The sequence below is a fragment of the Andrographis paniculata genome, unplaced genomic scaffold, assembly GCF_009805555.1.
Source record: "Andrographis paniculata isolate CXL003 unplaced genomic scaffold, ASM980555v1 Contig65END, whole genome shotgun sequence".
Classification (NCBI taxonomy): Eukaryota; Viridiplantae; Streptophyta; class Magnoliopsida; order Lamiales; family Acanthaceae; genus Andrographis; species Andrographis paniculata.
Genome location: NW_026137601.1, coordinates 2,971,048 through 2,995,573, shown reverse-complemented (window position 1 = coordinate 2,995,573; position 24,526 = coordinate 2,971,048). Strand labels below are relative to the sequence as shown.

The 24,526-nt window shown below is 34.8% G+C and overlaps 2 protein-coding genes across 9 annotated transcripts; both read right to left on the bottom strand.

Annotated features, from left to right (window-relative positions):
• Positions 1-195: 195 nt before the first annotated feature.
• LOC127262268 (shaggy-related protein kinase alpha) lies at positions 196-24,254 on the bottom strand. Of its 3 annotated transcripts, none has more exons than XM_051290885.1 (13): positions 24,106-24,254; positions 4,531-4,690; positions 4,313-4,405; positions 3,600-3,659; positions 3,235-3,507; positions 2,929-3,003; positions 2,309-2,365; positions 2,087-2,227; positions 1,912-1,962; positions 1,138-1,233; positions 975-1,058; positions 727-829; positions 196-635 (listed from the first exon to the last, which is right to left on the bottom strand). In XM_051290885.1, the coding sequence occupies exons 2-13, from the start codon at positions 4,642-4,644 to the stop codon at positions 553-555; spliced, it is 1,230 nt and encodes a 409-aa protein (XP_051146842.1). In that variant the 5' UTR covers positions 4,645-4,690; positions 24,106-24,254; the 3' UTR covers positions 196-552. The 3 variants fall into 3 exon arrangements, with proteins under 3 accessions (XP_051146842.1, XP_051146841.1, XP_051146843.1); XM_051290884.1 differs by lacking the exon at positions 24,106-24,254 and adding an exon at positions 7,164-7,366; XM_051290886.1 differs by lacking the exon at positions 24,106-24,254 and adding an exon at positions 6,932-6,953.
• Positions 15,190-24,252, bottom strand: LOC127262267 (putative RNA polymerase II subunit B1 CTD phosphatase RPAP2 homolog). 6 transcript variants are annotated; one of them, XR_007841105.1, is made up of 9 exons: positions 20,807-20,929; positions 20,535-20,693; positions 18,960-19,578; positions 18,185-18,874; positions 17,899-18,092; positions 17,536-17,799; positions 16,625-16,783; positions 15,823-15,946; positions 15,190-15,539 (listed from the first exon to the last, which is right to left on the bottom strand). XR_007841105.1 is itself a non-coding variant. In XM_051290882.1 (8 exons), exons 2-8 carry the CDS (start codon positions 20,646-20,648, stop codon positions 15,435-15,437), a joined length of 2,145 nt encoding a protein of 714 aa, XP_051146839.1. In that variant the 5' UTR covers positions 20,649-20,693; positions 24,106-24,252; the 3' UTR covers positions 15,190-15,434. The 6 variants fall into 6 exon arrangements, 3 of the variants coding, with proteins under 3 accessions (XP_051146839.1, XP_051146840.1, XP_051146837.1); XR_007841106.1 differs by having other exon boundaries at positions 15,869-15,946; XR_007841107.1 differs by lacking the exon at positions 15,190-15,539 and adding an exon at positions 15,546-15,760 and having other exon boundaries at positions 15,869-15,946.
• Positions 24,255-24,526: the final 272 nt, after the last annotated feature.

Below are 24,526 nucleotides of genomic sequence, written 5' to 3'. Positions count from 1 at the left end.
CTGAGTTGAATTCTTATCATAATTCATTATAGTAATAGATATCACATGATATGATGATAAACAATACATAATTTATATACTAACAATATATGACAGTACAATTTTCAGCATATAAAATCTGACAGACAACATATGTTCATCTGCCCGAGTCAGCAAGACAACCAACCAATCTCCAAATGTAGATAAACAGAAGAGTTGATGTTAATAATGCACCGAGATATATAATTGCTTATGTGCTGCAAATTAGAACTAAGAAAACAGAAGAAACAAGTCGATAGAGAGACAACAGGATATTCTTACACACATACATAATAAGCTCACAAATAGTAGAGAGTAGAGAGAGTAGTAAGTAGTAGTAGTAGAGGCCAATTCGACAGGAAATCAGTACAGCAGCAGTAGTAGTAGCAGCAGCAGCAGAAGCATTTCACTACATCAGATATTACAAAACACGGCAATAACAATAGACACCAAGATGCGACGAGAGAGGGCAGCAGCAGCAGCGAAAAAGAGACTGAAACTTTGATGCCTACTGTGCTGTGCTCCTCAGACAAATCATTGACTGAGGAAGGGGCACTGCTTCCTAGCATGCTCCGGGACCAACTTTGCCAGAGTTTCTGTCGGGACACCCTTCAACTCTGAAGAAAAAAAAAGGAATAAAAATTACAGAAGAAGTGCTCAAGGAAAGGCAAGGCTAAAGAATCCGCCTATTTGTGGAGAAGGCCTTACCGTGAGCCTTGAAGTTGAACAATGGAGGAAGGTAACGGCCATTTGGCAGACGAGCATTTGGATCGCGAAGCTCATCAAAGAAGGGGTGTGTAAGAGCATCCAACTGGACCATGAGATAAATATGGACATTGTATGAGTAACCAAAAAGCGTAATACAAACATCGAGCATAGCACAACAAGGATAGCCTCATCCCTCTACAGCTGAATTTTTTGAAATAAAGATTAAAGAAAAGATTTTAATTACTCACAGCCGAGCAGCGTAGGTTAGGAGAGTACTGTAGGAGCCTAGAAACAAGATCAACAGCTTCTGGAGGCATCCGCTTATGGAATATCTGGTAAATAAACAATAATTGTAAGCCCAAAGGGCGAGCAACAGTAACCGTGAAGTCGACTAAAGCTATGACCAGGTACCTTGTGCCAGGGATGAGCTTTGATCTGAGGAAACTTGAACTCGGTGTAATTAGGGTTCATACATTTAATTTCCTCCCGGGTTGGAGTGCCCAAAACCTGACATAAGCAAGTTTTCTTATACAAACATAAAGAAAGCACCGAGAGCACACAATGGCAGATAACCAAATGGCCGAATTTTTTCGCAACACCACTCTTACAGCAGAAGTAGGCAAGATAGTAAAAAAAAAAAGTAGACAAGATAGTGCACAAAAATGTTACAAATAAGTTTGAATCAATAGGTTTTATATTAATATTTTTAAACATTAAGTGCTTTATATCTTATAAGCAAGTTTCCTAATGATTACTTCAAAGGTTTCATTTAGGCAAATGTAATAACTTCTTACATATTTTTCATCTATTTCTTTATCAAATTTTACCAAATTACTACCATTCACCAAATTTTTAACCCTAAAAACATCAAATCAAATATTTATTTTTTATTTTTTATATCATTCTAAAAATTAATTGTACATTCAAAACATCACATCAACACCTACTTAAAAGACATCATACTATTGTTCAAATTCAAAATTTTACTATTCAAATCCCAAATTCAAAATCCAAACCCCCAAACAACCACACCCTTGACTTATGAACCCTTGGTGTCATGCAAAATCTATCGTATGTTAAAAGAGGAAGCTCCAAAATAAACCGAAAACTCATAAAAATTTGTCAACAGGTGTCGTGTTGATAATATGTAGAGAGAGAGAGTGGGGGGGAGAGAGAGAAGAGGACCTTGATGATCTCAACAAGCTGGTCTACTCCACTCTCACCGGGAAACAGAGGCTGCAAAGCGATGACGGGAGGCCAAGAATAAATATATAAGCAATATAAAGACTGTATACCTGTCTGTGCAAGGTGTAATATTCGGAGAATGGCAAAAACGCCTAACAACGATAACATTAACTACCTGTCCAAGAAGTAACTCAGCAAACACACATCCAGCAGACCAAATGTCGATGCTAGTAGTATATTCTGTGGCTCCGAAAATCAGCTCAGGAGCTCTGTAATACCTGGAGCAGATATAAGATATATTGGGCTCCCCTTTGACCTGCCAGGGAAACAGAATATAATTATCAAATACTTAAATTGTTTAAATGCAGCTTCCATTGTCAGAAAAGGTAATGCATACCAAAACTTTGGCACTTCCGAAATCACATAATTTAACTTGGTGAGTGTGAGGATTCACCTGCATAACACCATGGAAATATTAGGCCGGAAGAGGAAGGACATCGATCTAAATAGAACAGCTCACTCATAAAACTATCTTTTCAAACACATGAAGCTTAATATCGACAAATCTAAGCATTTATATTTTCAGATCGGAGTAAGTGAATGCTCAATGTTGCTGTAAGTAGTTCGATTATATCTTGTTCCTAATACTCATAAATAGCTTTAACATAGTCTTATTGATCATTACAGACTAATGGCATCGAACATATAGTAATGAAACTCATCTACCACAGAAAACTAATTCTCTAACTAATACCACGAGAGAAATATTTTACACAATGTATTGATGATATAAGGGAATCTTGCAGTTAACATAGGCGTTCTGTAGATGCAAAATGCTGAATAATGTCTTAACTAGATAACTGGAATAAAGAATATGAAGAAAGTAATTCGCCTTGAGATGGAATACATCTGAGTGCAATATCAACTGGTGCAAGAAAATTTACAAGCCAAGAATGATATGTCGACAAAACTTCTTCAAGTACCTTACAAGTTCCAAATTTTTGGAAAAAAACATACCAACAAATTTTGTGGCTTTATGTCCCTGTGACATACTCCAATAGCTCGATGGATATAGGACAATGCTCTGAAGATCTGCCAAACAGCGACATATTTAGATATATAATCACAAGACACCAGTCTACAGGGCTAGTCTTGAAATTATAACTTGAAAATCCACGCAGTCCGGTAATACCGGATACTGTAAGCATCACTCAATGTGGTTTCAAAATTAAATTCCAACTCAGCAAACAATATCTCAAGATCATAGCCCAATGTTACAGTGTGTCAAGACTTAAGATTGCACGTAGAAAACTGAAAACAAACCTGATAGGCATACAGCTTCACATATATCAGTGGCATCCTCTGGTTCAGCTTATTATAATGTTTGATAACGCGATGAACAGTTTCAGGTACATATTCAAGAACCAAATTGAGATAAAGCTCTTCTTTTTCAGTAGTTGAGAAGAAGCAATGCTTCAAGGAGACAACATTTGGATGGTCAAGAAGACGCATGGTTTGCAACTCCCGATTTTTGTACCTCTTGTCCTGGAGAACCTTTTTAATAGCAACTGTTTCACCATTCTCTAAGCATTTTGCCTAACCAGGAAAGGTTGATAAATAATTACATTTCAAATTTACTTCCTAAAATCATAATCATTCAGAAGTGACGAGCACTTGAAAAGGCTTACTTGGAACACAACTCCAAATGATCCATGTCCAACAACACGTTCAGCCATGTAGCTAATAGTCTGAAAATATACTTCAAAGTGATTAAATAAAGGATATCTATGAATCAAATCAGGATACTAGGTTAGAATGTGAAAATATCATCGGATTGGGACCATCCCAGCAACTTTAGGGCAATAATTTGTCTAATAGCGTGTAAAAGAACGAGCATTAACACATTTATAATACCCGAGTCAACCGACATTCATACCTATATTCTGTTTCTCAAATACCTTGAATTTATATAAACTGAACTTTTGTCCATAGTTCAGTAGCACAAACCATACAATCAAGTTTACTTATCCACTTTTGATAGCGCATGATTCTGAAAAATAAAATCAGGCTTAACCCTTTTTTTCTCTTATAATTCACTGATTACACTCTTAGATATTATAAGTACAACGAAACATGTTGGTATTAAAATGTGTGACCTGTCTTGTTTGGACCTGAAACATGTTTTTGCAAGCCTGCTATATTCATCATTGATATTATTCCATAAATAAATCAAAGATCAAATCCTAGTCTCGCCATATATCTGATATTTGATCATTCTTACTAAACGTTATATTTTGTGTAGATTTTTATTATTTAATATTTAATCACATTCAATCATGCATATAGAGTGAAGGATATCAGACCATTTTAGTGACAAAGAGCACTTAAATATGCATGTTACCTGCTTAGGATGGCCATTTCGACCGCCAATCGTTGTCACTATTATGTGCCCTGTCTCCGTACCATTTCCGTCCACAACTGTTGCTTCAATGTCCTACAGGATGTATGCAACCATATTAGGTTCAGTACACAGACCATTCACAATCAAGAAAAGAAAAATACTTGCGTACACAACAATTTACCCAAACATATAATCTTACAATACACATTACCGCATACCTTATCATCCCGAATTTTCATGTCGTTCATTTCCTCAGGCAAACTATCAACCCCTACAGCATTATTGCTGGACTCCCTTGGGCCAGAATTAGGTGCCACACTCACTGAAGCCATCTTAAAAATATCTAGCTGAATTCTATATCCTTAGAAAATCATTCACCTGCAGAAAAAGAAACAAAATGTGAATGTGTTTTCTCGTAGAAATGCACCAAGTACAGCCGTTCAGATAGGGCAAGTGTGTGCATTCCACAACAAATAACAATGTAGTACCACTTAATTGTTTATTATGAAAATCCCAAGAAAGCTTACTAAATCCACATAACAATTGAAAGAAAGGAGAGCATAGCATCACTTCTAACGCTATCAGCAATGGCTAACCACAGAGTGAAAATTTTAGTCAGATTTATTAAGCTGGAAAAAGGCCTGCCACGCCACATGGTAGGCACTTCATGTTCAAGAACATTAAATGAGAGAATTAAAAGGTGGGTGTTTGAGAAGGGAAATATAGACAAGCATATGTGCAATCCTAATTATAAAGATACTTCATTTGTATATTAAATAAGCTCCTGAAAAATTATTCGTTAGTAATGAAATGAGAAAGTTCCGATTGACAATATATTTTTTTAGACAATATATGGTTAGGTTCTCATATCATCAATTGCAGCTCTTTATGAATTCAATTTTGAAACATTGAAGAAAAAGGAGATTGAACCAATTTATTTGGAAATGGAAGCACGTAATCAATGTGTGTGTGTGTATATATATATATATATATATAAAGGTAATTAGGATAAGTATATGGCGCTATACAACATCATAAGATCAACGATTGAGACCATGCTTACAATTACTACATTTAAGCGACTTCACAAATCAATACAAAAAATGTAATCCCTTAGGATAAATTACAAATTCCAAATTAAACTACCACAGTTTATCTTTCCAAACCTCACAGACTCATTTACCTCACCACATTCTCATTATTTGAAAAGGTCTTACTATTCACTCGGTCCATTCACACAGTCTGACCCAGCATGTATTTTTAAGAACTACCGCTCCTCATCCCTCCTCAAGCAGATGCACACAACACAACAACAGCTCAACTTTTTTAACCACTACCATTTCCTCTGAAAATTTATTAATTACACTATCTAACTTTTAACTAGAGAGAGTTATGCTTTAGCGCGTTGTAGGTATGACTTAAATCTTGGCTCTTCATTACATCTTACAATATGCTAAAGGGCAAACTATGTGTATTGTGCAAACACCAACTGAATAGAGGTTTTAAATAACAAGCGAGCAAACGGCCCACGGTAACACTAAACATTCCACCATATAGGCCGCCTGCAAAAAGGGACAATTGAAGTTCGTTGTATATGCCCTTTGGAAGAAACACACAAAACAAAAATGATCACCAACATGGCCCACAAACTCTAGTTCACATGCCCACTTAAGCAATCTCACATATTACCAAATTTCTCCCCCTGATTTCAGGATACATAGAGATCCTTACATCTTGCAATGATCCTACCCATTGTTGGTGGCTAACTTTTGCATTCAAATTCAATATCTCGACAATAAATTAATAATATTGCTTAAGCATCCATAAACTCATTGCTTCAAATATGTGAATCGCTATGAAAACCAAAACTACATTTGTTAACTCAATAGTTTTTTGTTTTTGTTTTTTCGATTAAATATATTTAGGTAGACTCCAACAAGATATTCAGCTTTCATATTCCAAATCCAATATCGGACTTCACACTAAATAAAGTGTATTTTTGTGAATTACGAGAAGATCCTTAATTTATCACACGTGCGTACTTCGAATACCACCAAAATTTCCTATTGAGAAAAACCTGAGCTGCTAATGGAACAGTTCACACCTTCCCCACACAGATGCACCCGCCCACCAAAACTCTTCTAGAAATAAATCTATGCCGCACCGAAAAGCATTCATCAAGCACTAGATAGTTCTATAATAATTCATCTATTTGCTCCAACACCTCAAACTAACAAATCTCCCATTCCAAGGCTCTTGTAATTCAGATTCCCCCTTGTTTTAGCAGAAAAATTAGCCCTCCAAAGAGCCAAACTTCCATACTTAATTTTATCCTTCACAAGATTAATCGTACAAAAGAACTCAGCACAAAACAGCCATTTCAAGAGGCATTCTAACAACAAACATCATCAGCATATATTTACCACACAAAAACGATAATAAAACTATAAAAAGGAACCAAACAAAAAATCCGAAAACGGCAAAACAATCAAGGGACAAAATTGCTATAACCCTAATCTTTAACAGCTAGAGTAACAGGATAAAATCAATCCAAATCAGAACCGAAATCCCTAGGGCAAAGAAAGAAAAATCCTAAAAAGGGAAGAAAAAATCCCGTACAAATTCCAGCAAACAAATCAAACAAGGGAATCGACGGATCCAGGGCAGAAACCCCCACCCCGATCCACCCTCGACGCCAAGCAGACGAATAAAAAATGAAAAAACCACGAAATCCGCGAATCGCTTGAACGCAAGCTTTGAAAAGAAATATGGAAATTGGAATGGAAACGGAAATGTGAAGAAAGGGCAAAGAAAAGAAGAAAAAGAGGGAGGGAGCGGAGCAGTAGCTGACCGATGAAATCAGTGCAGGGCAGCGGCGATGGCGATGATCATCGGTGAGTGACTTGGACGCAGAAATTAGAGGGCTGAGCTAGAGGACACCACAACAAGAAAGAAAGAAAGGAAGAAAGAGGGAAGGAAAAGGACACCAAAATAAGAGAGAGAAAGAGGAGTGAGAAAGAGAGAGAGAGAGAAATGTGGTCTGCTTTTTTTGTGATGTCTGTACGTTTATTTCTTTTATGCTTTCTCTCTCTCTCAGATTATGTTATTATTATAGTAATAATATATTATTATTATTATTACACTGTAATAATATATTAATAATTATTATATATTCCTTTGAATGGTGCAATAATTGGACTGCGTGACAGTCAACCCTCTCAACTCTGAACTTTTATTTCTTTTTTTCTTTTAAGAAATTAATGAGTGTGTTTCTGTTTCATATTTTACTAATTTTTTTTTTATTTTTTTATTTTTTACAATCGGTAAAAACAAATACTCGTTGTGTTTTACATCATTTGTTTGTAGTTTTTATTTTTATCCGTTTTGTATAATTTGTTTATTTAAAATAATTATATATTTTAATTTTTTTTTTTTGGGTATATTTCAAATATACTGCAATATTTTCAAAATATGAAATAATTAATTATATTTAATCTCTATCATATACTTTATTTCCTCGTATCATTCGAATAAAAAAATTAAAATATATATTTTTTCTCCATCACATCACCTAATTTTTATATTCATTCAAAATTTCGTATTTATGTGCAAATTGATTTTGTTAATTATAAATAAAAATTTATATTTTTATTTATTTATATTATATAAAATTTTATTTTCTAATATTTATATTATATATTTTATTAAAATAATTAAATACATATTTTTATTTTTTTAATCTTATATGTATTACATAATAAATCAAATATTAATCAAACAAATCACTCTAACTCAACTTTCAACTCAATACTCCAATCTGTTAACCAAACACAAAAAAATGTGCATCCCAATATTTCATAATAATTTTTTCATTTTAATTTTATTTATTCATAATTTAACTCTTGAAATATTTCAACATATTTTTCAAAAAAAAATAATATACTACACATATTCATTATTTTTATATTATCTACATAATTTTTTATACCTATATAAAAAAAATTTCTTCAAACAAAAACACAAAACAAACACACACTAAAATTTAGTATAGTTATTTTTATTAGGTTGGTTTTTATTAATTTATTTCTTGATATACTTATAATTTTAAATAAATTTATTATAATATATTTATTTTTAATAAAAAAATGATGTGATATATATAGATTAATAATATTAATATTGTCTATTTCATATTTATTTTATAGAAAAATAAATATTTAAGAAAATATAGGTTTGTTATTTAGTGAAATGGAACAAATGATATTTTAATATAATTAATAAATAACATAGCAAAAATATATTAATATATGTGTGTAAATAAGATATTAATGTATAAAGTCAAAATAAGAATAAAAATAAAAATAAAAATAAAAATAGAATCTTCATGCTTATGTATACGGTGTTTTAGAAATTAGCTTTTAGAATAAATAAGCTTTTTAAAAAAATTAATTTACTAAATATTTAAATTGTTATTTGCAACTAAAAGGTATTTAATAAATTAGTTTTTTAAACATCATTATAATATTTCTTCTCAAAGTTAAGCCGATCAATCAACGGTGTAACTTAACCGATGCTTAGAGGTTAAACATTTGATCTTTATAGAATACGTGAGAATGTGTATGTATGGATAAAAAATGAAAAATAAAAAAATTAAGTAAATCAAATACGAACACAAATTTTAGTTCATTAGATTCACAAATTAATTTGAATTTGTTCACAATTGTTCAATAATATTAGCAAAAAATTAAAATAAATAATAATTTTATATTTAATAAATATATAGCATTATACTTAACCAGGACTTGAGGAACTATACATTAGGGCACATTTGATTAGTAGTCTATCCAAAACAATTTCAGGATCGTAAACATGCAGCTACTCGACCTCTAGGTTGTCGGATAAATAAGGCTCGATTGGGTGATCGCCCAACACTTGACAAAGTTGAGATATATGAAACACAAGATGGATACGGCTAATAGCCGGCAAATGCGGCTTATATACGACCTTTCCCACGCGGCGAATGACGCGGAATGGTCCATAAAATTTGGGCATGAGCTTGTGATGGATGGCGTTGGCTGCCAGGACCATGTGTTGTTGAGCACGCTCTAAGTGGTGTTTAAAACCTTCAAGAATACCAAATCACCAACTTGGAAAGTGAGCTCACGATGATGGCGTTGGCTGCCAGGACCATGTGTTGTTGAGCACGCTCTAAGTGGTGTTTAAACCGTCATAGTACTGTCACGCAATCGCCAAGTAACTCTGAAGCTGCAGCAACTCGACATTCATCTATACAGTGTGGGGAGCGGTCGGCTATAGACGGTCAAGAAGGGGGTGGTGGCAGCAGCAGTATGGAAGGAGGTGTTGTACCATAACTCAACCCACGAAAGGCAAGCTGCCCATTTTCAGGGCTATTCCGAGCAAAAATAACGAAGGTATGTCTCCAGTGTGCGGTTCAAGACTTCAGTTTGGCCATCAGTTTTCAAGTGGTATGCTGAGCCGAAAAGTAATTTTGTGCACTGCAAACGAAACATCTTTTGCCATAAACAACTCATAAAAACTTGGTCACGATCTGTACACGACATTCCATGTAGACGAACTATTTCATTGACAAAGATCTCGGCAATGAATGTGGCGATGTAATGGCGCCGTAGTGCAATAAAGTGCCCATATTTACTGAAATCGGTCAATGACTACCAAGACACAAGAGAATCCCAACGATTGAGGAAGACCGGTGATGAAATACATTGCTAAATATTCTCAAACTTTCTCTTGGATAGGGAGGGGTTGCAGAAGCCTCCAAGAGAAAGCCTTTTGGCAAGTGAGGCATTGTTCAACATATTCGCAAACTCGGCGATACATTCCTGCCCAATACACATAATTTGTCAATCATCGGTAGGTGTGGTGTACTCCCGCATGACCACCAAGTGGGGTGTCATGAAATTCCTCCAATAATTTTTCTATCCATGGGGATGTTGCCAACAACACCAGATGCCTCCGATACAATAGAATTCTTTGTCAATATTCATAATAGGAATGCGATATGTTTTATGAGACAAGATCTTAGATAATCATCTACAATGCCTGGTCATATTTTTGCTCGGCCACGAGCTCGTCTCCAGCTAGCCACTGAAATGAAGAAATCGCAAAAAAACTTGGTTGTTTCGGTGGGAACCAGCCTCTGTGCATGATCAATAGACATCAATGAAAGCTCATGCTGACAGGAGAGGGAATCAGCAGCAGGATTGATACGACCTGGTTTATAAACCACATCGAAGGAATACCTGAGAAGTTTGACTATCCAAGACTACTGAGCATAAATACCAATCCTCTGAGAGAGCAGATGACGCAAACTATGATAATCCATATGCACCATGAAATGACGGCCAATTAGATATGGACGCCAATGTTGGATGGAAAAATACTAACTCATTAATTCTTGTTCATACGCTGATATCCCCTGAGCTTGATCTCCCACTGCTTTACTAAGTAAGAGATACACCTATGTTCTTGCAAGAGAACCGCACATATGCCGGAGCCAGAGGCATCACACTATACAATGAACGATTTGTTAAAATCCAGCATTGCAAGCACATAAGCTGTAATAAAGGCCTGCTTTAATACTTTTTGCGATTTTCCACAAAATGATTCTCTTGCAGTAACTGAAGTGTTTTAGTTAAGTACTGCAAGTGCTTCTATAAACTTGGGCTATATGTTAGTATGTCGTCAAAGTATACCAAAATATATTTACGCAAATATAGTCGAAAGAGATTGTTCATTATTTCCTAGAAGATGGCAGGAGCATTGGTTAATCCGAAGGACATGATTAAGAATTTATAGTGCCCACTATGATTCTGAAAAGTAGTTTTATGCACATCCTCCGGTGCCACTCGGATTCAGTGATAGCCTGAACGAAGATCAATTTTAGAAAATATTGTTGCATCGGAAAGCTCATCTAACATTTTTTGAATCACTGGAATTGAGTATTTGTCGACAATGGTGGATTTACTGAGCTCCCGATAGTCAACACAAAACCTCCAACTCCTATATTTTTTTTTACAATAAAACGGGGCTTGAAAAAGAGCTAGTACTGGGACGGATGATTTCTGCAATAAGCATATCATGTACCAAAGTCAGTACCTGTAGGGGCGTACATATACCGGTGTTGCTCCGGGTTTCAATGGAATGTGGTGGTCGCTATGGCGAGTCGATGGCAATTCATTCGGTTATGGAAACTCCTCAAAAATCAGCACAACTTTCGGAAATAGTACAAGCTATTTCTCAGGACTGTCGTGGCAACTCTTGATGTCTGAATGTAAAAGTAAGGCATTGAATTCCACCTCCATAATATCGAACAAGTTCCGAATAGATTCTGGGCCTCGATACAGCCTTGGATCGCTGCACAAGGCACCTGCTGCCCCGTTAAGTAATACTGCATCTCCAAAGCTTCTCAATCCATTTGAATTTTTCTTAGTATCCAGAGCCATGCAACACCCAATATTATATCCACCCCACCAAGAGGAAATATGTGACAATCTTCCTACACTTCTACTCCATCGAATTGTATACGCAATTTCGAGCATGCTCTCGTACTTTCCAACACTACAAGAAAAAATTATTTTTGTAACAAAATTTTTTTCTCTAAATTTAATTTTTCTGTTACTAATGACATTAGAGACGGAATTAGGAATGAAATTACGTTAGCTACGTGAACATTAGGGACGGAATTCCGTTACAAATATATTATTTTTTTTGTAGTGCAAGGTAGGGTCCATCTCCTCAGTAAATTCACCCTCCCTTATCTCACTTAACTCCGCAACCCAGTTGCCTAAATCATCATTCACTATGACATTAAAATATTTACTTTCGCATTTGTGGAGTGGACTATAAGGTTGTTTGCACTTATAACAAAGACGTTTCTTTTGACACTCGCGATACTAATCGCGGCTTAATTTTCTTGTGCTTCCACGCGAGGAAAGGGTTGAAGTGACTGATCGCTACCACCCCCCTGCAATACTGCTGCTAGTCGAATGACGGTTTTCTACCTCTCTAACTATGTTTGAAGATATATTGCTTCCAACCCGCCTAACTAGGTTACTTCGTAATGTCAAAGTGGTTTTTTTTACAAGTAAAATTCTATTCTATTTTTCAACTCCCATTCAATGCTTCTACTGACACGGATTATGGGTTCGAGATCCGGGGGCTCCACTACCCTTAGTTTATTTCTGATAATTTGTTTCAAGCTCCCTAAATAACACCCTAAGGCTTGTGCTTCTTTCAATGATTGAGCCTAAGTAGCAAGTTCAGTGAATAAATTGATATATTCGTCAAAAGAACCTATTTGCCTTAACGTTACCATCCTCTTATACGGATTCCCAATTAATCGATTGTCAAACTTAGTAACCAATGCCTATGAGAATTCGATCCAGCAGGCAGAAGCATGCTTCATCATATGCCAACGGGACCAATGGAGCGTCACATCTTCCATCGTCACTCACACAAGAGTCACTTTTATCTCCTCGGAGACTCCGTGTAATACAAAGTGTTGTTCGGCCCTAGCAACCCATCCCAAGGGGTCGTGGCCATCAAAGCTAGGGAGTTGTGCATCCTTAAGCTTGAAATCGGTTTGAGGAGAAGTCCAAGTTCCTCCAACATCCTTAAACAAACATTTTGCCCCGTTGATGCCGGCAGCCCTTGTAGACAAATCCGCTACCTCTCCTCCTTCTGCCATATCTCCCTGAGCAGCTATCGAGCCCCTGATAGGTGTGGCAGGCGGCCCATGTAGAAACAACCCAACAATCGTATCCCGCGTGGCTGTTGAAAGTTTTGTCTTCAGAGTATCCACTTGTCTATCCACCTTCGATTCGAGGCGCGACAATCCTATTGTTGTGCTTCCACGCCTGTTCGAAGTTCCTTCAGGCTTCCTCCAAAGCTTCAATGCGCTGCATATTTATTAGCACCATTCCTCCTCCGCTGAGATCTGGCCGGTTGGATCAATTTGATATTACGAAAACTTAAGAGAACCAAATGACTAAATTTTATTGATAACTAGGGAAGATCTACTCTTCTCGAACCATACTGAAGCCGTGAAATTGAAGAAAATCATAATGACTAATAATTTTTCAAAATAATACTCCCTCCGTCTCAAAATAATAGGGACATTTGGGATGAGTACGAGAATTAAAGAATAATAGTACTATATTAATAGTGGGTGTAAAACTACTTTTAAAAGATCAAAATGCTCATACTTTATGTAATTATTGTGAAAATATGGGGTAATTTTGTAAAAAAAAAATGGAGAGTTAGTTACCAAAAATGAATATGAGACAATTGTTTTGAGATGAAAAAAGTACTTAAATACTAGGTCAAAACTATTATGGGTCTCAACCTGACTAACCTAACAATTTATTAAAAATAAATATAAAGAACCTAAAGTACTTGATAATAAAGGCTTCGAGTCATTGTCACAATTAACCCAAAACACACTTGCTTTTTCCTCCCACTGCGCAAAATTGATAATAAAGAACCTATAATTAGTTTTTTTAAGGTACGACCAAAATTAATTAAAGTTATTTATAATGAGATCAAAATTGATTGAAATTATTTATAATAAGACTAAAATTGATGAGATTTTTTTTTTTTTTTTTTTTATGTTTAGACAAAAATTGATAAATTTTAATTATATTAAGACCAAAATTAATTTTTTTCCCTAATTTTATTAATAAATACCAATAGTTACTAAAAAAATAATCTATTATTTTAAGAGTATTAATACAAAAGTGATTAGCATGTAAGTTTATTATAAAAATCAAATCATTAAAATTATATGTATAGCTTTTCAACATATGTAGGATTGTGTGGAGATTTTTTAAAATAAATAAAAATTTAAATTTAAATAAGTCTTTAATTTAATAAAATAATTTCTAATAAAATATTTAATATATGTTTTCTATCCAAAATAGTATACTTGCTCTAATATCAACACAATGGTCAAAAGTCAAAATCATATGTTTATTCGTAAAGTTTTGGTTTTGAATTTTGAAGATGTAAATATATATTAATATAATATGAATGTAAAATTAAATTTTAATATAATAAAATAAATATTTGATTTAATATTTAAAAATAAAATAAAATTAAAATAGTAAAATTAAAGATAAAACCACCCAAGTAAACAAAGCCATTTTATCTTAGTTTAAAATACAAAATTAAATTCTATTCTACTTTATTTCTTTTTTCACTAAAAATTTCTTTTTACTACAATATATTATATTCTATTTAAATCAAAATCTCAAACTAAACACACCCTCACATTCCGTTTACTTGTATATTATTTTTATTGCTTCTTTACTATACAATCTCATTATCATTATTAATGATAAAAAAAAAAAGTAATTTCTTTGCCAATTATTATTTATATACAATGTATATATTGTATAAACTATTAACTTAAACTACTATTCAAACACAAAATACCGACACAAAGCCAAAGGAAACAAAACCTGCCATAGTATTAATTTTTATTAATACAAATACTAACACACGAACTGAAAAAAATAAAAATAAAAAACATTACAGCTTATCATATATATATATATATATATGTATTCCATAGATAGATTCAGATTTACTTAAACAGCTTTGCATGACATAAAACAAATGGCTCAACATTAACACAAAAGAAGCATACTTTTGTGTACCACAAAGAAAAAATATTATATACCCAAACAACAGCCAAATTAAATACAAAATGAATGTGACATCTTGGGCCAAAACTCAGCTGTCATGTCTAAAGTATTATTATGAACATTAATGAAGTTGTTTGGTTGAATTATTAAACCATCAAAATCCAGGGCACTGCCAACATGCAACTCACCACATACTCATCCCAACAAATTCTTTCACTGGAAAGTAAGGAGATAGAGAGACATAGGAAGAAATGTTGTGGCCTAAAATCTCTTCAAAACTCACACATAACTTTTGTCTAAAGAAATTTCTTCGTTTGAATACATTAGGGGCTATATATTTAAAATTTTGTCGAATTATGAACTACAGGAGGGCAAAAAAGATATAACATCTATTGAACATAATAACTGTGATAAGGATAGATCACCGGATGATTAGCCTAGCCGCCACTCTGAGTTGAGAATTGAGGCACTCGACCAAGTGGGATGATCAAATCCTTCATTAGCTCATATTCTTCGGTACTGATATGTGCTCCCTCGAGTACCTAAGAGAGAAAATAGTAGCAGCAAGAATAATTTTGGACTTGCACCATATTGCAATAAAGAATTATTTCTTTCTTAAAGGAAGTTTACGTAGTTGTGCTATTGCGGCAACAATGGTAAAAGATTAGTTTGCAAGTTGTTCATACACTATATAGTACACACATGCCCTTTCCTATGATTAGTCAGGTCTTTCAGGAAAACAGAAAAAGCTCAAGCTGCATAACTACAAAACATGCCAATTATTAGAAGAAAAAAGAAGAAGAAAAAATTGTAATTTGTTCAAACCATTTATGGAAGCAACTTTCTCCATAAGCAATAAAGAAATTTTTACTTTTTCCGTGCTTTAAGCTAATTCCGGTTAACGGTACAAAATCCATTTCTCCTCGTCATTTCAACAGCAGAACATAAACTGCAGTCAAGATATTCACTACAATGAGGATCCATTTCTATTTAAGCTTGAATTAGAATTAATATGTTAACTTCAAGAAGAGGGTAAAAAATGCATATAACTCAAATAAATTGAAAGAATTGTTAAATTCAACCACCAAACATAAAAAGTTATAGGTGCGATGGGTTTTTTTGTGCTTAGACTTTGAAGTGATTATTTTCATTCCTCTTCCATCTTTTGCTATTCCATACGCATGCAGATAATCACTATCATATAGAACTAAGAGAACTAAATGTGTGTGTGCGAGCGTGTGTGTGTTTATGCCCTCCAGGATTAACCTTGGAAAAAAGTCAAAGAAGTTTTAGGTAAACCATTTTCATATCCATGATTTCCTCGCCTCTTATACATAATTAGAACCCAGCACAGGCCAAAGCTGATTTGCAAAAATTATAGCCGTGCACTTAAAATACTAAAGAAGTACATACGATTCACAAGGTAACATGCTGATGTTCCTACGTTTGTTCATGTTACCACGAAATACAGCTAAACAAGTAAGATCATTCACAAAATCAACTCTTTATACAGTCTAAAGATATTTTAGAGATAAGTGTATAAAGAACATGGAAGTCACAAAGACCATACATCCAACAAGTACATTAAGAAATTCAGAAAATATAGAAAAGCAGAGAAGTTTAATACCCTGGGAAGATGAATCCTTGAGCCCATCAAATATGGGGCAAGTGTAGGGATTCTGCTGACACAAAGAGCATCCAGAAACAACAGAATTAGAACTTGCCACTGCTTCATCCGGAATCCAGGAAGAGAATCAGTGAAAGACATTGTCTCTAATAAGCGTGCCTGCAAAAGACCAAAAAACATGATGGTGTTGATGATGACAAAAATGACTGACAAGAGAGCGAACAAAATTTATTAAGCCAATATAGGTCCTTCCAAGCAAGAATACCTCACTGCACTCATGTTGAGGTAGTGTTTCTGGATGAAAGTACTTCACAAATTTAAGACATAAAATAGGTTTCTGACTCCTAATGAGACATTCAGGCTGTGTTCTTTTGTGGATTTTACCATGGGTTTTTACTATTGAGATTTTTCTCTCTCCAAAAATATCACATCAAACAATTACTTTTATTTTTTTATATTACATTATAAAATTATTTTACATTCAAAACATCACATCAAACTATTCAAATTCAACTTTTTACTATTCAAAAATCCAAACCCAAAATCCCAAACCCACAAACAAACACACCCTCAATCATACAGAATGCCATTCTGAAGTACTTACACCTTCATCACAACCAGATGAATGGAAGTGATGTTGCTTTCACTTTTTCAGTTTTATGACTTATCTAAAAATTATGAATTTTTGCCTGTACTCTATGCTTTTCATGAATCAAATTAGGAAGCCACTAAAGTTGGAAGAAAACAAATTCTTTATTAAGGCAGGTTCTCAAAAGACTTTCAACCACTAACTGTAAAATCAATTATTTACTCTTCATGCGATCAAAATAAAAAAATATATTGACTCTTCGTTTCCGATCAAATATATAAATATATAGTTACTCTGCATATCCAATTCTCCTCAAACTTACAATTCCTTGCTCCAGGATAGATATCGGAATAGGAAGCCTGATTTCTGCAACAAGTCCAGGCAAGGCTCTCGAAAGGCAATCAGCTAGAGTTTGCTTAATTTCAGAGGACCGGCCATCGGACAATACTATCTTGCGTGGATACTCCCTTCCATTCACAGATAAGTAATCCTCATGAAAACTTTCCTCCTTTCCGTATATATAAGCTAAAGAGGAGGATGATATCCAGGCAAAGATTGCCATAAACATTGTAGAAAAAGGCGACAGCTGAAACAAAATCAAAGTTGATTACCAACTTCATAATTATTAAAATAAATTCTTTTGCAATTTTATAATTTGAATTTGCCTTTAATTACAAGAACTTACATTTAAATTGAACCCATCTGGGGGACTATCATACCATGAATCCTCAGAGTCCAATAGATCATCATTTGAAGTACCTGGTTTTGGAGGCCACTTCAGTGTAACAGGGTCGGTGTCCACAATTTCCACACTTTTGTCAGATTTAGATTCATCCAATCCAAGCGGAGGTGGCAATATTGTCACACCTGCTTCAGACACTAGGTGCAAGAAAGAACGAAACAAATGAGAAGTAAGATGCATAATTGTATAATAAATGGAACTGGGATCAATACCAAGGAGAACTTCATACCAGCATCGGATACATCAGATTTTCCGGATGAGACAGCTTCCGCAGCCTCACTTAGAGCTCTTGCACAGGCTTCAGCAGATGCTAATCGATATGATTCCTCACTCACTTCCTCATTCATAGAATAAGATTCGGCTGCAGCTCCTTTCTCATCATCATTCAATTTTCCAACACCTTGCCCATCACCATTACTTGTATTGTCAGCCCAGGTAACAGACCGGGTTTCTTTTTTTGAAGCTTTCGTCCTTAGAGAAGATTTCAGGAGAGAAGGACCAGCTGCAGGTTGCTTCTCCACTAATCGTTTATGTTCTTTCTCCGAAGCACCATTTTGGCTAGGTCCAGCTGCAAATGGCTTCCCCAATTGGAGATTCTCTTCCTTTGTAGCATCGCTTTGGTTAAGACAAGCTGCATCTTCTAATACATTGATATCTGCTGCAGGCAAGTTCTTATGTTCATTTAACTTCTTGGTTTTGGCATCCCAAGCGTTCACCAAAGAAGCAGCTGGCTTTTGCTCTGTTTTTCCAAGACTATTGGGTTCTTTACAGATAGCTTTTCCCCTTGGTTCTTTAGCCTTTGTAGGGGCAACTGCCTTTGAAATGCTATACTCATCTTGAGTTATGATAGTACTAGTGAAGTCCATGTCATTGCCCAGAAAGTCTGCTACATTCGGCAGATTATACCTATCTTCAGGTACTGTTGATGTAGAATGAGATCATGAGCCAACAATTTGGTGTCAGAAATAATGGCATTTAAACAACAGAGTTAACATAAAACTTACCAACTCGTTTCTGTTTTACATCTTTTTTGAAACTATTTTCTTTCTGAGATTCCAATTTCTGATCTCTCTTTGGTACGTATCCATCGATAGCATTTGAGGGGCCAATCCATTCATCTAAAGAGACTTCTGCAGTTTTTGTGTCCGCTTTCTCGTGAATCTTCAGATTTGAAATTTCTAAATCTCCATCCTTTCCCATATTCACAGCAGATTCTAAACCTAAACCATCAAACAGATTTAGAACTTTTTTTATTTTGGCAGTGTTCAGAGTTGATGATCTCTCCTCTAGCAAACTAGCAGAAAAGGCTCGACTATGTATCAAACAGGTGGCTGAGCAATACATATATGTTTCTTGAAGGTCATAGACTTTATGCTCCTTCAGTGAGATACGGTAGCGGCCCTTCCGTGGTTGCTCGGAAGGTAAAGAATTGCTGCAAAGCGGGTAACCACACGTATGGGCTATTGTGCGCTCAGTCACCGCATCTTGATAGTCACTTCGTGACATCAATGAACCAGCTGCCAATAGTTGTTTCTCATTTTCTATTCCTTCGAGTAGATAAAGTTGAAGCTTATGTACTGCATCCTTTACAGTTAAAACTTCATTATTTGCCATCTTCGTTACCTGGTATGATAACTTAAGTTCATGAGCTCAAGAATTTTTCAACAATTAAGCAATATTGAATATCTTCTCCAAACAATAAAAATAAATAACAAATGAGATTTCTTGAGCCATGCATCTCATTTAGTTTAAAAAATGAAATTCACACAAGATACGTGTTATGCTTAGGTTCTCTTGATGCACACCCTATGAGTTCACTTCCTAGCGAAAGTTTTTGGTCAAAGCTTATTGTTTTTTAAGAAATGGAAACTATAAGTTAGCTTCAACCAAGTGTCAAATAAATGCATCAATGTTGTAAAACATTTACCAAGTATCAAATAAATGCATCAACTGGGACCATCCCAACAACTTTAAGGCAATAATTTACCTAATAATGAGTAAAAGAACAAGCACCAACACATTGATAGAATATCCGAGTCGACCAACATTCATACCTAAATTCGGTTTCTTAAATACCTCGAATTAACAGACTGAGCTTTTGTCCGAAATTCAGTAACATGAAACATACAATCAAATTTAACCCACTTCTGATAGCAGATGATTCTGAAAATATTATTAGATTTAACCCTTTGTGTCCTATAATTCACTGATTACCCTCTCAGTTATATTAAGACATGTTTTCATTAAGATGTGTGAGCTGTCTAATTTGGACCTGAAACATGCTTTGTCAAGCCTGCTGTATTCATTATTGGTATTTTTTCATAAATAATTCAAATATCAAATCCTAGTCTCACCAGATATCTGATCATTAGATCGTTCCAGACTAAAAGTTTAATTTTGTTTAAATTTTATTTATTAAAATTTAATCACATTTCTGTCCACAATTGTTGCTTCAATGTCCTACAGGATGTATACAACCACAATAGGTTCAGCACCATTCACAATCAGGAAAGTAAAATACTTGCCCTACACAACTATTTACCCAAACATATAATCTTACAATACACATTACCACATACCTTATCATCGTGAATTTTCATGTCGCTCATTTCCTCAAGCAAACTATCAAACCCTACAGAATTATTACTCGACTCCCTTGGGCCAGAAGTAGGTGCCACACCCACTGAAGCCATCTTGAAAATATCTAGCTGAATTGATATCCTTAGAAAATCATTCACCTACAGAAAAGAGAAACAAAATGTGAGCTATCAACTATGTCCATCTGTATTATGCGGTTTCTCATCAAAATGCATCAAGTGCACATATTCCACAACAAATAAAAATGTTGTACCATTTAATGCCCTTGTTTATTATGAACATCCCAAGAAATCTTACTAAATCCACGTAGATATTGAAAGAAAAGAGGGCATAGCATCACTTCTAAGAACATCAGAAATGGCTAACCACTGAGTGAAAAAGGAAATTTTAGTCAGATGGTTAAGCTGAAAAAAGGCCTGCCATACCACAAGATAGGCACAGCCTTATGTCCAAGAACATTAAGCGCTCGAAATTAAAAGATGGGTGTGTTTGAGAAGGTGATAGGCGGGCATATGTGCATTAAATATACTTCATTTGTCTATAACATATGCTCCCTAAAAAATATTCGTAAGTAATGAAATGAGAAAGTTTGGATTGACAATATATTTTTTAAAAAATTGGATGGTAAGGCTCTCATATCATCAATTGCATTTGTCAACTCATACTTCTTATTTTTCGATTGAATATATTTAGTTAGACACGAATAGATCCATTCAGCTTTCATATTCCAAATCCAGTATCGTACTTCATACAAAGTTGGGCCTTTGTTTGTGCAGATGCCTTAATTTATCACTCGTGTGTACTTCGAATGCCACCAAAATTTCCTCTATCTATACCTCTATAAACTTTGAGCTGCTAAGTTCTAAACCAAGTCATCTACTTGCTCCAACACCTCAATCAAAGGACAAAATTGCAATAACCCCAATCCTTAACAGCTAAATTGACAGGGTAAAATCAGAGACCGAAATCCCTAGGGCAAAAAAAGAACATCCTAAAAAGGGAAGATAAAAATCCCGTGCAACACTCACTGAAGCCATCTTAAAAATATCTAGCTGAATTCTATATCCTTAGAAAATCATTCACCTGCAGAAAAAGAAACAAAATGTGAATGTGTTTTCTCGTAGAAATGCACCAAGTACAGCCGTTCAGATAGGGCAAGTGTGTGCATTCCACAACAAATAACAATGTAGTACCACTTAATTGTTTATTATGAAAATCCCAAGAAAGCTTACTAAATCCACATAACAATTGAAAGAAAGGAGAGCATAGCATCACTTCTAACGCTATCAGCAATGGCTAACCACAGAGTGAAAATTTTAGTCAGATTTATTAAGCTGGAAAAAGGCCTGCCACGCCACATGGTAGGCACTTCATGTTCAAGAACATTAAATGAGAGAATTAAAAGGTGGGTGTTTGAGAAGGGAAATATAGACAAGCATATGTGCAATCCTAATTATAAAGATACTTCATTTGTATATTAAATAAGCTCCTGAAAAATTATTCGTTAGTAATGAAATGAGAAAGTTCCGATTGACAATATATTTTTTTAGACAATAGATGGTTAGGTTCTCATATCATCAATTGCAGCTCTTTATGAATTCAATTTTGAAACATTGAAGAAAAAGGAAATTGAACCAATTTATTTGGAAATGGAAGCACGTAATCAATGTGTGTGTGTGTATATATATATATATATAAAGGTAATTAGGATAAGTATATGGCGCTATACAACATCATAAGATCAACGATTGAGACCATGCTTACAATTACTACATTTAAGCGACTTCACAAATCAATACAAAAAATGTAATCCCTTAGGATAAATTACAAATTCCAAATTAAACTACCACAGTTTATCTTTCCAAACCTCACAGACTCATTTACCTCACCACATTCTCATTATTTGAAAAGGTCTTACTATTCACTCGGTCCATTCACACAGTCTGACCCAGCATGTATTTTTAAGAACTACCGCTCCTCATCCCTCCTCAAGCAGATGCACACAACACAACAACAGCTCAACTTTTTTAACCACTACCATTTCCTCTGAAAATTTATTAATTACACTATCTAACTTTTAACTAGAGAGAGTTATGCTTTAGCGCGTTGTAGGTATGACTTAAATCTTGGCTCTTCATTACATCTTACAATATGCTAAAGGGCAAACTATGTGTATTGTGCAAACACCAACTGAATAGAGGTTTTAAATAACAAGCGAGCAAACGGCCCACGGTAACACTAAACATTCCACCATATAGGCCGCCTGCAAAAAGGGACAATTGAAGTTCGTTGTATATGCCCTTTGGAAGAAACACACAAAACAAAAATGATCACCAACATGGCCCACAAACTCTAGTTCACATGCCCACTTAAGCAATCTCACATATTACCAAATTTCTCCCCCTGATTTCAGGATACATAGAGATCCTTACATCTTGCAATGATCCTACCCATTGTTGGTGGCTAACTTTTGCATTCAAATTCAATATCTCGACAATAAATTAATAATATTGCTTAAGCATCCATAAACTCATTGCTTCAAATATGTGAATCGCTATGAAAACCAAAACTACATTTGTTAACTCAATAGTTTTTTGTTTTTGTTTTTTCGATTAAATATATTTAGGTAGACTCCAACAAGATATTCAGCTTTCATATTCCAAATCCAATATCGGACTTCACACTAAATAAAGTGTATTTTTGTGAATTACGAGAAGATCCTTAATTTATCACACGTGCGTACTTCGAATACCACCAAAATTTCCTATTGAGAAAAACCTGAGCTGCTAATGGAACAGTTCACACCTTCCCCACACAGATGCACCCGCCCACCAAAACTCTTCTAGAAATAAATCTATGCCGCACCGAAAAGCATTCATCAAGCACTAGATAGTTCTATAATAATTCATCTATTTGCTCCAACACCTCAAACTAACAAATCTCCCATTCCAAGGCTCTTGTAATTCAGATTCCCCCTTGTTTTAGCAGAAAAATTAGCCCTCCAAAGAGCCAAACTTCCATACTTAATTTTATCCTTCACAAGATTAATCGTACAAAAGAACTCAGCACAAAACAGCCATTTCAAGAGGCATTCTAACAACAAACATCATCAGCATATATTTACCACACAAAAACGATAATAAAACTATAAAAAGGAACCAAACAAAAAATCCGAAAACGGCAAAACAATCAAGGGACAAAATTGCTATAACCCTAATCTTTAACAGCTAGAGTAACAGGATAAAATCAATCCAAATCAGAACCGAAATCCCTAGGGCAAAGAAAGAAAAATCCTAAAAAGGGAAGAAAAAATCCCGTACAAATTCCAGCAAACAAATCAAACAAGGGAATCGACGGATCCAGGGCAGAAACCCCCACCCCGATCCACCCTCGACGCCAAGCAGACGAATAAAAAATGAAAAAACCACGAAATCCGCGAATCGCTTGAACGCAAGCTTTGAAAAGAAATATGGAAATTGGAATGGAAACGGAAATGTGAAGAAAGGGCAAAGAAAAGAAGAAAAAGAGGGAGGGAGCGGAGCAGTAGCTGACCGATGAAATCAGTGCAGGGCAGCGGCGATGGCGATGATCATCGGTGAGTGACTTGGACGCAGAAATTAGAGGGCTGAGCTAGAGGACACCACAACAAGAAAGAAAGAAAGGAAGAAAGAGGGAAGGAAAAGGACACCAAAATAAGAGAGAGAAAGAGGAGTGAGAAAGAGAGAGAAAAATGTGGTCTGCTTTTTTTGTGACGTCTGTACGTTTATTTCTTTTATGCTTGACTGCGTGACGATCAACCCTCTCAACTCTGAACTTTTATTTCTTTTTTTCTTTTAAAAAATTAATGAGTGTGTTTCTGTTTCATTTTTACTATTTTTTTCTTTTTTTTTTTTTATTTACAATTGGTAAAAATAAATACTCGTTGTGTTTTACATTATTCGTCCGTAATTTTTATTTTTATTCGTTTTGTATA

What these genes read in the sequence shown, in the direction of transcription:
- LOC127262268 (XM_051290885.1), bottom strand. Translation starts at nt 4,644, where the DNA reads ATGGCTTCAGTGAGTGTGGCACCTAATTCTGGCCCAAGGGAGTCCAGC. An exon ending in TCGGAAGTGCCAAAGTTTTG is followed by an intron (nt 2,228 to 2,308) that starts GTATGCATTACC and finishes TTTCCCTGGCAG; the next exon opens with GTCAAAGGGGAGCCCAATAT. An exon ending in AAGCTCATCCCTGGCACAAG is followed by an intron (nt 1,059 to 1,137) that starts GTACCTGGTCAT and finishes TTTATTTACCAG; the next exon opens with ATATTCCATAAGCGGATGCC.
- LOC127262267 (XM_051290880.1), bottom strand. An exon ending in ATCTGATGTATCCGATGCTG is followed by an intron (nt 18,093 to 18,184) that starts GTATGAAGTTCT and finishes TCTTGCACCTAG; the next exon opens with TGTCTGAAGCAGGTGTGACA. An exon ending in CAGATGGGTTCAATTTAAAT is followed by an intron (nt 17,800 to 17,898) that starts GTAAGTTCTTGT and finishes ATTTTGTTTCAG; the next exon opens with CTGTCGCCTTTTTCTACAAT.